Raw genomic sequence first — 16,268 nt, forward strand, 5'->3', positions numbered from 1 at the left:
AAACCACCGAACTGCTGACCTTCCTGATCGACAAGCTCAGGGTCTTAGCCACTGAGCCACTGCGTCCCAGAGAAGGCTGTAAAGCACTATAAAGTGGTATATAAGTCTAAGTGCTATTGCTAGACTATTCTTCTGCTTCATTACTAATGCCCCACTGGGTCAGCATTTTTTATGCCAACAAACCTTCCCGCTCAAACTCAATAGTTATTATGAACACACAAACGTATCAGGGGGATGGAGTTACCCAAATATGGATTTCAGTTTATGAGTGTGAGAGGCTCAGCACTAAGAAGGATGCAGTTTGAGAAGGGAGTGGGAAGTTGGCGAGGGGCTGATCAGCTGCAGAGTCAGGGGAGCAGGAGCTGCCAGCATTTTGTGACTCACAGGCTGGGAAACGCTGGCAAGCGTGAGAGAGACGAGGCACGGGGCTCTGTTCTCAGGGAGATGCAAGCCAAAAGGCTGCACGCGGGCTTCTCAAATAGGCTTGGTCTGGAAACGGCAACTGTTCCCCTCCTTCCTATTTATCCCGTCTCCTTGGCAGATTAGCATGAAAGGGCAACTGTTCTGCCCCCAAGATGGCATCAGGATGTGTGGGGCCTAATGCAAGGGGAAGGATTATTTTCAGCAACACAGCCTGGTCTGCAAGTATTATCAGTATGCCACACAGCTGGAAGAGGTGAGGGGAGGGGGGGGGGCGAAGAACAGCACGGAAAGAGTAACGGCTGCAGCTGTCTGAAGCAGCACTGGCCAGTTAGAGAAAAACCTGTGGGCTGTGTGGAATGTTGTGTGGTCCGAGACTGGGGAGCCGAGTGGGTGGGCAAGCTCTGATTGCATGACAGCCAATTACCTGATTGGACATCAGGACTGCAAACAGAGCCGATTTTTGAAGAGGAGGATGCAAAAAATATTCTCTGTAACCAGAGGATGGGGGAAGGCTTTTGATCTGCTGTTTGTTACATCATTACTCTAGATGCCAGGTAGGCTGTAAGGAAAGAAGATTTCGGCTCTGCTGAACTTGAATCTGCAATCTGGCTGTAGTTCCATAAACTGGCATTTTCCCCTAAATCATATGTAAAAGCATGTCTCCCTCTCTATACAGTACATTTACTGGTGTTTGGCCTTCAGGTGGAATAAGTCTGGTGCTGTAGATTTTAATTTATAACTTGCTTTTTTTTTTTAGCTACGTTCCTACGCTAGATGTTGAATTTGGAATAGCTATCCTTTGTCGCTTCTGTTTTACAGAATGTCTTCCTGAAGTTATAATCAAATCAAATCTATTCTATCTCTGGAAACTGCAAAAACCCACTTTGACTTGGGAAAAACCACCAAGATATAAAATATCCCCAGATAAAAATTTTCTTACTGATATTTCTCTATTTTTTTAAGAGCCAGGGTGTTGACAGTACAGTAAGATATTCTTATCCTCTGTATGACATACTTTCATTATTACCTTTCTATGGATGGCATTTTATCTGCTTGACTTTATAAAAAATATTTTTGGTTTTATATATATTTCATATCTGTACCAAGAAAGTCAGAAGTCAATCTTTTTCTATTTTTCTTTTTGCACCCCTTCCCCCTCTCTTGATCTTTCTTCTTTTTCAAATCTTCTTTTCTTGTCTGTTTATATTTTGACCTTGTGTTTTTGAAAATCAATAGTTTTTTATATAACTTTATTGATTTTTCTAAAAAAAAATACAAAGTTAAAAGATAAACAAATAGACATAGAAAATTAGAAAAAGACTCAGGAAATAATAAAAGTGCAGAGAAGGAAAGAGAAGGGGGGGGGAGAGAAGGAATGACTTCTGATTTTCTTTGGGACAGCTACAAATATATACATCAGGCTTACTCCAAAGTAAATGTATGTCTCTATTATTTCAAATAATCCTAGTTAATACTAATCATTTCTCCATGAAGATCTAGTCATTTACATCTTCTGGGCACCAACCAGAATTGTGTCATTAGTCTAACACTGGTTATGGATGTTTCTGTATGAAAATTGCTCATTTTCATCCCATTCTTTGATCCTTAATAGGTATCACACACATAAGCTTCATAAATAAGGGGAGAATATACAGCCTTCAATCACCTCTCTGCCAACCTGGAACAGGTTGTTTGGCGACTTTCTGGGGATTTCTCACCTGTGTATAGTTTTCATATGAAGACAATGAGGAGCTCAGAGTTTCCCTACACTATTGCACAGTTTCTCATGATGACGCAATCAAAAGCTTTTCTATAATCAATGAAGCACATATTGACTTCGTTTGGGGGGGGGTTCTCAATTACCCATCATGCATTAGTAGTGATGTCTTGTGTTCCTCAGCTTTTTCTAAAGCCAGCTGAAACAGCTGGCATCTCTTTTTCCATGGAGGGCTCTTTAATCTGTGTTGGATGATCCCAGGTATTATTTTGTTAATGTGTGAAATTAAGGCTATTGTAACATAGCTTGCATATCCAGCTTCCTCTCTTTTCTTTGATAATGGTATGGAGATTGATCTCTTCCAGTCGTTTCATGGTCTGCCAAATTTGCTGCCATAATTTGCTTAGAACTTTACTGATTCTTCTTATAGTTTACCGTATTTCTATAGGTATTCTGTTAATTCCTGTAACCTTCTGACTCAAGTAAAGACTAGTTAAAAGGCCGGTCTAACTTTATCTTCTACCGTAGTACTAGAGCTACTTGTAAGTAGAGAACATCTTCTAAGTATCATGGATATTGACATCTCTGCTGTATGGAGTTTCAATGTATTCCTTTCATCTTCGTTTGATCTTCTTGGAATTAGTTACTATATGTCCACTGGCATCCTTTAGCATACCAATAGGGAGGCTGAAACCACCTTCTGACTTCAGAGGAATCTTGGAAGACCTTCCTTCTTTTTTCCATGTCTGTTTCCCTCTTCAGTGTCTTTTCAGATGATGTTGTAATACTGCTTTTTGTCTTTCCTAACAGCTTTCTGAAATTCTTCTGCTAAGTTCCTTCCCGAGATCTTGACATTGGCTTCCTTGCTGCCCAATATGAACGCCTCTTTGCTTTAGTTGGGCAGCTGGGATAACCTTCATGCCTTGGTTGACCCTGCTGAGAGCACATACATAGCATACACTCCCAGAATTCAATACTCATCCTACCCAGCAACACATAAATCCCAGCCACGATGAGACACCACAGCAGGACTTGGTGGAGAGGGAGGGATGTGTTTCAGTAAAGAATGTGTATAGTACGTACGAATTAAATAGGGACACAGGTAGTCCTCAACTTATGAGTCATTTAATCATTGACCCTTAGAAGATGGCCCCCGGAAGGGATGGTTTATAGCTTTATAGCAAAGCATTACTGACCATTGCAAAATGTTACACTCTCCCTTCCCTCAGTCACAAGACTATATTTTGGGTGCTCATCTACCAGCTCATGTTTACGACTAACTACAGCATCCTGCAGTCGCATGACCATTGTTTTGTGGTGGTTTTTTTTTTTACTGGTTTCTGACAAAAAAACACCACCCATTTATAAAAATGGATTCAGACTTACAACCACAGATTTCATTTAATGACTCCTAGAAAAACCATCAAAAACCTTGGTGCAGTCATGTAGGTGCCTCAACGTAAGACTTCCATGACTTACAAATGAAATTTACTCCTAGCTGCGGCTGTAAATCGAAGACCATCTGTATATAAAAATAAAGGCGAGAGAAAGAGAGTCCATTTTCCAAGATTAGCAGCAACATTTTGAAGGAACCTGAAGTGGGAAGATACTACTACAATGTGTTGTCCCCTAGGAAGGGAAATTTAAATCCTTCTTCTTTTTCCTCTCTTGAATCCTCATGGACATCTTCTGCCTTCTGACAAGTTGAATAAGATGTGCCCACTAATCTTAAGGAATCGGCGCCATGTTTAAACCATATTCTGAAATGGAACGGAGCACGAAATTTCACATAATGCTGCTTGGGGGAAACAAATTTATAAATTTTCAAAGATTGGGAGGTTGTGTTTGGCACTTAAAAAGACTGGTTCCTTTCCTGTACCATTAAAATTCTACTCATTAATTATTTCATTACTTTCTGATAACCCAGCATTGCCCAGGTATTTATTTATAGGGGGAAATGCTGCAACATACACACCCACAGCCGTTTTTATATAGATAGTTTTCGGCCCAATTTTGCAAGGGCATGGTGACGGAAGTTGTGAGGTTTGTTTTGCCCTAGATCACCAGTAGCTGAGGTGGGATAGGAACCAGAATGTAGTGCAGGTGCAGTTACGTTGCTTTTGTTTGTGCAGTTCTGTGCAGGGGTGTGCAAGGAAGCCACCACCGTTATCCCAGTGGTTATTGGACCACTTGAGAAATAAGAGCCTATGTATAGACAACATATCTGGAAGAAACTAAACTGTATGTAAGTCGGAGAGAAAATACTACGTTTCAAGGAGCAAACTAGATTTGGGAATGTATGGCAGATTGAATTACGTCTCGTCTGGACTACTGTAACGCTCTCTACATGGGGCTTCCCTTGAAATGCACTCGGAGGCTACAGTTGGTCCAGAACGCAGCCGCGCGGGTAATTATGAGGAGTACTAAGTACTCCCATGTGACACCTTTCCTGCGCGAGCTGCACTGGCTTCCTGTGGTCTATCGGGTGCGTTTCAAGGTTTTGATAACGATCTTTAAAGCGCTCCATGGCTCAGGACCTAGTTACTTGCGGGATCGTATCCTGCCCCATACATCCCTGCGACCAATTCGCTCGCACAGAGAGGGCCTCCTCCAGGTGCCGTCCACCAGACAGTGTCAGGGGGCGACGCCTAGGAGCAGAGCCTTCTCTGTGATGGGCCCAGCCCTGTGGAATGACCTCCCCCCTGATATCAGGACCACCTCTGACCTCCGCTCCTTCCGCGTAAAGCTCAAGACCCACCTCTTCAAAGTAGCTGGCCTGGCTCAACCATAGTTTTTATCATATCGCTCCTGACGGGTTTTTTTTTTTAATTGTGTTTTAATTGTGTATTTTATACTGTAATTGAGGGCTTTTAAATTGAATTTTTAATGCTATTTTATTCATTTGTTTTACCTCCTCCATGCATATACATATGTATATGTTTATGTATTGTTTATATTTGTATATTTTTATGTGTTTTAATTGTACGCTGCCCCGAGTCCTTCTGGAGAGGGTGCGGCTAATCAAATAAAATTTGATTTGATTTGATTTGAATTTCATGGGATGGGATACAATGGGGTCAACTGTGTCCAGAGCAATGCTTCCTCTAAGCTAGGGAAGCAGATGTACAAGTCATGATATATTCTCTGTAGCCATTGGGTTGACCTGGTCAAACCTGTGCTGGGTGGGTAGGTGGGGGGTGTTGGGGACAGCAACCCTTGGCTGATGAGGGTGGCAGCTAATTGTTTTATATACTTTTTTGCATGTTTAAGCTCTCCAGAGGAGAAAAAATGAGGTTACCTATTTTAACTCGACCAAAAATCTAATTGTTGTATAAAGTACACATTTTTTTAAAAAAATATATTAAATTTTCAAAGCTGCCAACCTTCTGATCGACAAGCTCAGTGTCTTAGCCACTGAGCCCTTTTCTCTGCTTACCCATTTGTAAAAACCTATCCTGCTAGAGTGTTGTCTTTGACAGTGAGCAGAAGACTAAGTCCCCCCATGCCAACAGCCTCTGCACTCAAGCCGCAGCTTAGAGGGAACCTTGCTACAAAGATAAAACCCAATGAGGTTGCTTTGTAAAACAAGTCAGTATGGGAATTATAAGGTCACAAAGGAATGTACAGGTTAGGCAGTGATAGGGGGAGAGAAGTAGGCATGACGGGGAGAGGGACCCTGGGATGAAGGAGGCCTGCTGCATTTTCTTCTGAGGTTGTCAAGATCTCAGATCTGAATGCTCCTTGACAAAGGCTGGTTCTTGCAAGAGAAAAAAATCCTACAGCTTCAGAGGAATCCTCTTGATACTCACTATCTCTTTGCTTAGCCTGTGGTGATGAGCTCTAGAAACACCAGCTTGGGCATACATGGAGCCCTCCAGATTTGACTTGACCACTTCATAGTGTCCAGAAAGGGACTTTCCTAGCTAATGCCTAAGTTCCCATCTCCATCCCAGCTGCGGGGAGTGTCCTTGGCCAATGCTGTGTAAACCACATCCCCACACTCATCACTGAGGCATCCCAATGGGATTAGCTAGGGAGCGTGGGCTGGCTTAAAGTGAGAACTTCCTGCTTCTTCGTTGGATGCTTCATCAAGCACTCACCCACGTCAAATACCTAAGGATCATGACTAAAAATCCAGGCCCATTGCCCATAGATAGTACAGGGCTTTAGTAGCAGCCTCTCATATAATCACAAGGATAGTGTTCCCCCCCCCACTTTTTTTAGCAGGGTTACACATTTTCAACAACAATGTGACAAGTAGAAATTTGGGGTTGTGCCCAACATGTAAAGAACATTGTTTGTTGTCTTGATCCTGAAGCCATACCGTGTTTCCCCCAAAATAAGACAGGATCTTATTTTCTTTTTACCCCCGAAATAAGCACTTGGCCTTATTTTTGGGGAGGTCTTATTATTTTTGAGGTGCAGGAAGCAGTGAGTATAGTCACCTCATGGCAGTTGCTATGTTGAAATATTTGGGAGGGGAGGGCTTATTTTAGCGCATGCACTCAAAAGTCTGATTGGGCTTGTTATCCTGGGGAGGTCTTATTTTCAGGGAAACAGGGTAGAAACTATATCAAACTCAAACTACCCATTCACACTTAATGCATATTTTTTGGTACTTGTGGGTCTGGACAGTATTTAACCTACTAGGGCACATTCGAAGTGAAGAAAACAGAAAAATTGGGGAAGGTTTCCCCTCCAAAAATTGTTATATTGTACACGGCAGATATAACAGTGATCAATTGATACTGGAGACCCTGATGACATCTGTAAATTATGGATATTTCTTAGTTTGTGTTTGTTCTGACAATCACAAATTGGGGGGAAAAAACCTGTCATAAGCAGTCTACTTGCATGAGTAAAGTAATACAGGTGTGTATCGCATCACCTGCACTCTTCCACGAAGTGCATTCACTTCCCCGAAGGTACTAGCCAATCTCACATGAGTTCAGAGTTCCCACATTATGTTACTCCCGGAAGAATACATTTCTTTGCACAGCAGTAGTGTTGCAACCTCCACTGTCTTTCAGAACTAATTGTCAGGTGTCTCGTTAATATGTCCAAAGGATTGCTGTATTGTGGACGTGCGTTAGGATGCATAAGCGATTGAAACAATAACTCTGGAATCGGGCAAAGGAAGAAGAACTTTTGTCTTTAAGTGAAGAGTTTCAGTGATTCAAAATATTGAAGAATGGGACCCCCTGCCACCATTCCATTTTTGGGGGGCATGTACGTGACGTCGAATTTCTATATCGCGGCTTTGTGTTTTTTTGCATTTATGTTTATGCTGCACTTGTAATTTTTGAATATATCCTGTGGAGAACATAGTTCCCTCTAATTCATTTTCCCATGATTATTATTCTTCCCCCCCCCCCAATTCTGGAATGGCAGTGGAAGAACTCAATATGCTTGTGCATGGGTTGTTCTCATTAGTTCGCCCTCCAGGACTCGAGCATTCGTGTTGAAGCGCCTGGTGTTGAGTTGAAGTGTGATTGCTGACAAGGTTGCAGGCGGGTATTCCAATGGATTCTTTGCTCCTTGCTCACATTTTAGTCTCAGTGGGCTTACATGTGTACAATTGCTTGTTTTCTGATAAGTATGTATGATGTACAGACAGCTACTGGTAGAAAACAACACACCTAGCCATTGCTTTAACGATGTAGCGTACTTGGAAGATTTAGCCAGCTTGAGACTCCAATAGGTCTTCGGTGGGCACTAACATTAATGCCAACTCTTTTCCCAAAGCTAACAGCAACTGGATAATATGTGCCCATCAGAGCTGCCAGATTGAGTGGCAAACTGTTTATGCTTCTAGAGACTCTGTGTCAGGGCATGTGGGAGGGATATACATCTGCTGAGCGTATTTTCCCCCTCCTGCAAACCCAGCGCCTGAAACGAACAGAGTTTTTGATCAATTGAAATCAGCTACCTCTCAGCAAAAGTATCGATGATGCTATTATATTTTTTGGGGGGTCAGAGACAGATGTTCGTATATTTGGTTTGCAAAATAATGTAGGGTTTTAAAAATCAGAATGGAGCGTGCACAATAATGGGGAGGTTGCTGAGCATCGTCTGTCCATCTGTACGCTGACACGGTCTTTCCTTCTTTGTGCACCAGCAGGAAGTGGGTTGATGGGAAACTCACCTGCCTCATCCTTTATGGGCAGCTTCCTCAGCAGCAGCTTGGGCTCAGCAGCACCTCCGCATCCTACGGGACCGACATCATCCCCATCTGAACCTGCCTTCCATGGCCCCCACTCCGGCACCTCTCAGATTTGGTTCTCACATTCACATGAAGGTAAGGAGAGTTGGCGGAGGCACTTGGGTGTGGCGGCATAGTTTCTAAATAAGGATGTTTCTTAGAAGTGTCCTTTAATAGGCAGATGGGTAGAGAATGGAAGTGCGAGATCTTCAGATGCCTGATATTGCAGATATATCCACGTCACTGGCACAGTCTTAAAAATTGTCAAATCCACTATTTCCCCCCCAATATTCTGTACAGGTAGAAGAATAGAAGACATATAGTCCCGATCTGCAGTGGCAGAGGAGATCTCATTAATTTGCCCACACAAGTATAGTTCCCCATTGTTCTACAGTTTTCTTAGAAAAAAAGGACTGTGCAGACAGGAGAATTCAGGTGTAAGAATTCTCAGTTGCTTGGCGTTCTGGCTGTTGTTAGATAGCAAGAAGAAGATACAATGGGACGCAGGAAGGCTGTGGATTGAAGTAGAAATAAAAGCGACTTGACAAATGCGCACCCTGAGGCATTTTGATATGGTAGATGGGTAGGAGACCCTCTGATTTTTGGAGTCCCTTTTTCCACCCTCATCCCCCTGACCACGTCACGCAGGAAACAGCTCCATTTAACTTCACACAGCCTAGAGTTAGAGCTGTTTTTTTCCTGATTTATGCTGGTTAGCACACTGCAGAGAGGGGGGGGGGGTCAGTTGGCAAGGGAATCCAGGGAATTACCTGCAGTTTCTCCTTTTCTGTTTTGGCTTCAGGAACCCTGAAAGTATTTTTAAAAAGCTCTCTCTTCTCTCTCCTGTTTCTTAGAGGACCCTTGGGCCAAGTGTTTGGACTTGGAGAATGAATGTGCAGCAGGTCTGGTCTATGCGATAGATAGATGGATGCCTTGTCCCCCAATCCCCATGCTGTTGCTAGCCCTCACTCCCCCCCCCCATTGGACCTTCCTGTGGTTGTTCTGGGTCTGAACCTCCCTTTCCACAGCTCAGCCAATGTTCTTCAGGCTGTCTCCAAATGCAGTTGCTCTGTCACATCACTCGCTGCCTTTCAGTGGAACTTACAAAGTTCTCTCCGTATGCCTTAGCCTCAACCCTAAGACTGCCTGCCTCGCTCCCTCCCCACTCTTATCCTTTAGGCTCCCAAGCCACTGCTCTTCCTAATCGCCCAAATCCCACTCCTATACACACACACCCGATCCCATCCTTCCCAATGTGCTGAGCTGGTGGCCACACAACTACTTTTAGTTTCCTTAATGCACTTGTGCTTTCTCTCTCCTGAAGCGGCGGCCTCTTGTCGTGCCCTTCCCCCAGCGTTTTTCCCTTCTTGCAAGATGCAGAAAGTTAAAGTGTGAGCGGCAAGGTGCTGCTGGCACTGTGCCCTGGCAGCCAGCCCGACTGCTAGCTTGAACGGCTGCCAGCTAGCTTCCGGCATGTCGGGTCTGTTGGGGGCGGGGTGCAGGCAATGCTGTCTGCGTGATGCTGACGGGCAGCCGGTCTAACTGGGGTGGAGAGCAGAGCTGCTAGCTATGGGGAGCAGCCCGCTTGTTGGGGAGATCAATCCGGCCGGCCAGGGGCAGGGAAGGCTGCCTTCCATCCTGCTGTGAAGGAACCATTGAAAAAGAAGATTCCACAGGACAGTTTGGGAAGAACTTCTAGGAAGGAAGGAAGGAAGGAAGGAAGGAAGGAAGGAAGGAAGGAAGGAAGGAAGGAAGGACGGACTTAGCTATCCTCATGGCCATTGTTTGGCCTTTAGCCTGGGAAGCTCTGAGTCATGATGGGGGGGGGGAGAGCTGTTCCTCTGGGTTCAGCTACAGTATAATAGCTCTGATAGGATGAGGATCATGCTCCCTTTCTGATTGCTCATCTATGCAATACACCTTTTTTGTGTTGAGGATGTAGGTGAATGTACATGCCTATGCGAGCATGCACACCTGGGCACGTTTGGTACAGGCTTCATTTTTTTCTACATGCTTCATACTATGAGAAAGATGAGGTGATGTCTTTTTAATATAGTTCAACGTCTTTAAAAAGTAATACTAATTTCCAGGTTCTCTCAAGAGTGTGGTGTTCTCCAAAGGAATGAAACAAACAAACAAAAAAAAACAAGCAAGCAAACAACAGTTTTCTTGGGGAATTGAATATTATTGATATTTCTGTTAATATTTTACTAATCTCAATCAACTTTTCTTTTCTTTTTGTTTTTATAAGCCAGTCCTGTCATTCGGTATCTTTTTAAAATGTTCAGCAAGAGGTAATTTCATTTTTTGAACTGATATAACAGCAACCCTTTCCCTCTCCTTTTGTTTGCAGGGGTTGTTGTTGTATTCTTGTTCCTTTTTAAAACGAGCCTTGCTGTGCGGATCTTTGCTGTACCAGGCAAATCAGTAATTCCTCTCCTTTTTCAAACTGGAGGGGAGGGGGTGAAGCCGACTTGCCCCTTTTGCTGAAGCCACTACCTGAACTTGTTCAGGATGTCTCTGGAACGGCTGAGCGGTCTCAGTCCCTTTACACACAATACACATAACACTGGGGTGACACTCCGAGAGTGCAGTTGCAGCTCGCTGCCATCTTGATTTTTGTCGTTTCCCCCCCCCCTCTCCTCCGCCCCGGAAAGCCCTGATCAAAAGTGTCTTTTTGAGACTACAGTGGGCAATTTTAGTAATAGCCCTTAGCATTAGCAATAGCACTAAGATTTATATACAGCTTCTCAGTGCTTTATAGCACTCTGTAAGCAGTTTACAGACTTAGCATATTGCGCCCCCTCTCCCCCTCTTACAATATGGGTCCTCATTTTACCGACCTCGGAAGGATGGAAGGCTGAGTCAACCTTGAGCCTGTCAGAATCGAACTGCTGAACTGCAGGCATCTGGCAGTCAGCAGAAGCAGCTTTTGCAGTACTGCATTCTGACCACTAGGCCACTACAGCATTATACAGATAGGTATAATACCTATTTTAGCGGGGTCTTTTTTTTTTTTTTAACTTTTCCTTGTATTTCTCCAAATAAAAACTTTACTGACAACATTTGATTTAGAACCTAGAACTAGATTGTGGGAAGCCAAGAAGATGGACTATATAGTAAGGGAAGTGGTGTCAGTGGTTTTGTAGATTTAATGTGTTTGCTGCTAGAGTGCCCAGGCATGGAATGAGATTATATGAGCCAGATTCTTTCCACTTAATACTTTAAGCAAAGAGCTGCATTTCCGGGATATGTCAGGAACCCAAAGCAGCAGTTGCAGCGGCTAGATTAGGATCTTCAGTCCTTTTATCACCCCTTGTTCTTTGCTTGCGATGCTCTTCGCCCTCATCTGCATACCCTTGCTAATAAGGCTGTTCTCACTTCAACCCTCCTTCCCGACGCATTAAAAGGTTATTTCAGAATGTGATGTTTTCAAGAACAGCAAACCGATGCGAATATGTGCCTAAGCATAATGTTAGTTTGTCTGCAGAATTTTAGTCACCTGGGCGCGGAATTTTGATACATTTAGGCATAACGGCCCCAGCCTCGTTAGCCTACGTTATTTTCCTTCATACGGAATCCTGGCACTGATATTCAAGAGTTGCTTTCCTCGGTTTTATAAAGAAGCCGGAGATCAATATCCATCAAGGGTTTCTTATGGTCGGGAGAATAGTGTGTTTTGCTCCCTCCCTATGTAGCTGTCATTCCAGGTGTTCTTCTTCTGCCAGATGTGTTTTGTGAGATCCTTCTGCTAAACTAGCACCAGAGAGTTTTCTGGTTCAGTACCAACCCTTTTAGCTGTGGTCCATCCCATAGCCGGCTACTGCTCGAAGCCTAGCAGTGATTAATATAGCCAAAGTAATAATCTGACAAAAGACTTTGAATTTGCCCCAGCAATCCTCTTTCAACCTATGCATAGAGACAGATCAGACTAAGGCCCAGCGACTTGGCTTTGTGACTGTTGTGTTGTGACACGGGCCTGTCATTCCTCAATGCCTCTTGTTTTAGCTCCAGGTTACCCGAGGTTCTCTGGGAGCTTAGCATCCACTTTTCTTCCCATGAGCCACTTGGATCACCATGGAAACAACAATGTCCTGTATGGCCAGCATCGTTTTTATGAAAGCCAGAAAGGCAAGTATTGGGTTTGACTATGTGGTATGCCTGACTCTGCCTCAAGGGACAGGGGAAGCAGGGTGTAATTGTTATCTCACCAAGGACACAGATTTAGTGGGCAGCTGCAAAGGGAAGGTAGAGGAAAGGAGGAAAAACGGACTTTTCTGGAACTGAAGTGTATCTGATAGGCAGCTTCAACTCCACTAAGTCTTCCAGGTGGGCATTTCGCTAGATCGGCTGCTGCTTTGTAAGCGTGCCTCTGCAAACCAAGGAGCTTTTATTTCCAGCATTCCTTGGTGCCACAAGGCATGGGCACTTAGAACTGCTAGGCTATTCTTAGGAGTGTGATTGTTGCACATTGTGATCTAGGCCGCATTGTTGTCGGTGGCAGTCTTTTCTTAATCGCTTCCCTTCTTTCTGTAGATAATTTCTACCTGCGGAACCTTCCAGCTCAACCTACACTGCTTTCGACCAATCACAATTTCCCTAGCATTGCCCGGGCAGCCCCTGGCCATCCGATTGGCTCCTGCAGCCGGGACCGGGAAGCTGGACATGGGCAGAAGTGCCACAAAGACTATGAGCGCTGTGCAGTGTCGAAGGAGAAAGGCGCCAAGGGTGAGAGCAAGGAGCGAGCAGCTGAAGAGGAGGCCAAGGAGCGGCACAAGCTGGTGATGCCCATGACGCCAGACATCAACTGCAAGGAAGGGACTCTCCAGCGGGGCTCTTGTGACAATCGGCCCAAACACCTGCCCTCATGCCTGCTGAGCTCCAAGGTACTGAATGGTGACTCGGGCAAAGCCGTCCTCCCCAGTTGTGGCGGAGGCCTTCTACCACGCCATGCTGTTGCCCAGAGCCGTTGTGCCAAGGACCTTGGCCACCATGAGCCTCCTCAGTCCTACAGCGAGTGCCTGGAGCGAAGACAAATGTTGCACCACTCGGTCTCCTACACTGTCCCATCCAGTCTGCCCGCTGGGCCCCCTGCCCTGAGCACGACCACGGGCAGCTTCCCCTGCCTGCAGCTTCATTCCAGCCCAGATGGAATGTGTCCCCTGCAGGACAAGGCCAGCCGGGAGCTACGGATTAGCGGAGCCACTTTTGTGCCTTCGGTAGGCCACCTGACTGACAAGAGCCGCTCCTTTCAGGTCCCTTCGGAGCCCTGCGAGGGCAAAGAGCGCCCACACGAGGTGGGCCCGGAGCACCCCGCTACCTATGGGCACCATCATTTCTCTCACTTCAAAGCTGAGGGCAAAGTGGAGCGGAGGTTGGACTGGCCCCAGAATCCCAACGCCCGCCTGAAAGGGCTGGAGTACCTGAATAGCACTGGTCCCGACAGCCATTTTGGCAGCTTGCCCCACCAACCTAAGGCCGGGCATTTTGAGATGATGCCACCTCAAGACTGCGCCCGGCCTAACTCCCAAGAGACGCTGTGCAAACTCAGCCAGTCCTGCTGCACTTTAGACAAGGCCCCTAAGGAGCCGCCAGTTTCTAGCACCCAGAAAGTGGCTCGCATCCGCCACCAGCAGCATTTGCAGACCGAGATGGAGCAGGCAGGCGCTCACGCAGAATCCAAGCGCAAATCCATGGAGCTCAGCTCTCTGGGCTACAGCGGGCCCCACTTGCCACCGTGGCCGGTTCAGGGCCAGGGCCCTCCTTTGTCCATGGCAGAGGAGAGAAAAGGCTCTTACTTGGACCCGTTTAGCAGCAGCCTCCAGCAGGCTGCCCTCATGACCCAGGGCTCTGTGCTCACGCAGGAAATGCAGGCCCCTCCTGACGAAGTGTCGGCCATGAAAAACCTGCTCAAATACAGCAACCAAGCACTTATCGTGGGCCAGAAGGCTCCTTACGTGGGGCTGGGCAGCCTCAAGGGCAGCTGTGCCCATCAGGATGGGGGCAAGCATTTGGGGACCAAAGGACAGCAGGACCTGGAACGTTCAGACTGTGCCCGCAGCAGAGACCATGACCTCGGCCACGGGGACGGGGAGGTGCGTCAGCCTCCAGTGGGCATCGCTGTGGCTGTGGCTCGTCAAAAGGACACCTTAAGTCGGCCAGAGCCAGCCTATGGATCTAGCTCCAGTCGGCAGAGCCGGACTGCCATGGGCCTCAAAGGTAACAAACATTAGAGAATAAAACAATAGGCAGTTGGTGTTTTACAAACTCTGTGATTTGGGGGCGGGGAGGGGGCATGAGCACATGAATTGTGCTTCCTCTCGTAATTCTATCACTGCTTTCTGCTGCAGGAGATACAAGCATTGGCCTAAGCGTAAGTACCATTGGTGCTCTGTGGTTTGTATGATTAAAGAGGGATCCTGTCTTCTGCCTTGTACATTAAAGGGCTGGGGTGGGTGGGGGTCTTAGCCTTGGGAGATTGGCAAGTGGGGGAATAGGAGACTTATCAGGGAGGGAGGCTAGGCAGTGGTGTGGCCCCTTTGATTCAAGAAGCCCCTTTTGTATGAACATACAAAACAGGCTTCAGCCTGAAGCCAAATATTAAATACATTTAGCTCCACATTCATGGCCTTCCACTGTGGAAATCAAACCCTCCAGCACTTGAATTTAGCTAAAGACTTTTAGGGAAGTTAAGTCCTGGACTCTTATCTTCACTCTAGATCCGTGATGGCGAACCGATGGCACGTGTGCCCAAAGTGGCACGCGGAGCCATGTTGCCTGGCACGCCCGGCGTCTCCCATTCCTCTTCCAGGTTTCTGATACGCACGCGCACGACAATCAGCTAGCTTTTGTGCACGTGGCAGTGCCGGAAACTGGAAGAGCTGATCTTCCATTTCTCAGCGTGAACATGCACGCCAGCCAGCTGATCGTCGCACACGTGTGCGTCCCAGTAACCGGAAGACCCGCTGGCCAGTGTGCATGCGCGCGCCGGAAACTGGGAGTTCATTTTCCAGAACATGCATGCCACCTGGGCAGCGTCTCTTCCGGATTGCAACCCCAACGAGTGTGCACCCACTCCCTTTTTGGCACTCGGTGCCGAAAAGGTTCACTATCACTGCTCTAGATGGAAATCCCATCTAGAGGCAGAATGGACCTGAGTGTGAAAAGGGACTATTTTCCTGTGCATCTTTTTCCTCTTTTCCTGGGTTTTGTTGGCAGCTCTGCTAGGTAAACCAGACCAGGAGGACTAGAACTACCTTTATTGAGACAGGTTGTAGCAATAGAATCTTGCAAGAGTTGATGGTGCTGAGCTTCCCCTTCTTATACGCCAGTGAATCTAGAGGAGTGTCTGCTGGAGCTACTTCTGAATATTATTATTGTTTTCTTAGAGCTCAAAACGTGTTTTAGTCCCTTTGCCTGGGTAACTGTCCTCGCATATATCCACCAATGTGATCGTCTTGACTCTCCTGAATGTACACTTGTTTGTGTCACCGGGAATATGGGAGAACCTCCACTCCCGTCCCTGGACATTAATATCGGAAGCTGATATATTACTCTTTGCTCTCCCGCTCTGTTTTTCACAGCTGGCACAGCGAGGCCTATGCATGTCATCGATCTAGATGCTGAGGAAGAACGGAACCGGCTGTGTGAGGAGCGTTTGGGCCTTGCGGGCAGAGACCTCCTGCTTCAGTAAGGGCCTTCTTAGCCCAACTACCGGAGAAGGGAAGGGGGATTAAACACGGTCTTGGTAGTGGTTAGTAATAATTTGTAATTAGACAGGGCATGGTGGTGCCAAGCTTACTTGCATCCCAGAAAAAAATGCTATGACTGACATCTTTCAATTCCTTATGAGAGCAGTTGGTGGCTGCTGTTTTTGTCATTGTTGTTATTCTGCAATCCAAGCCATTTCCCAAGGTTAAGATTATG

At 46.0% G+C, this 16,268-nt stretch overlaps 1 protein-coding gene across 7 annotated transcripts in view; it reads left to right on the forward strand.

Annotated features, from left to right (window-relative positions):
• The window catches only part of BAHCC1 (BAH domain and coiled-coil containing 1), a 133,552-nt gene that overhangs the window by 74,519 nt on the left and 42,765 nt on the right, over positions 1 to 16,268 (forward strand). For 6 of the 7 annotated variants that reach the window (XM_081934630.1, XM_081934629.1, XM_081934628.1 and 3 more), the window contains 4 exons: positions 8,259 to 8,438; positions 12,351 to 12,473; positions 12,879 to 14,561; positions 15,926 to 16,031. In XM_081934630.1, the coding sequence (XP_081790756.1) occupies positions 8,259 to 8,438; positions 12,351 to 12,473; positions 12,879 to 14,561; positions 15,926 to 16,031 (2,092 nt within the window). The remainder of the gene's footprint in view (positions 1 to 8,258; positions 8,439 to 12,350; positions 12,474 to 12,878; positions 14,562 to 15,925; positions 16,032 to 16,268) is intronic. The other variant, XM_081934632.1, reaches the window with a different exon arrangement.

The sequence above is a fragment of the Natrix helvetica genome (genome assembly GCF_964273705.1).
Source record: "Natrix helvetica genome assembly, chromosome: 1".
NCBI lineage: Eukaryota > Metazoa > Chordata > Lepidosauria > Squamata > Natricidae > Natrix > Natrix helvetica.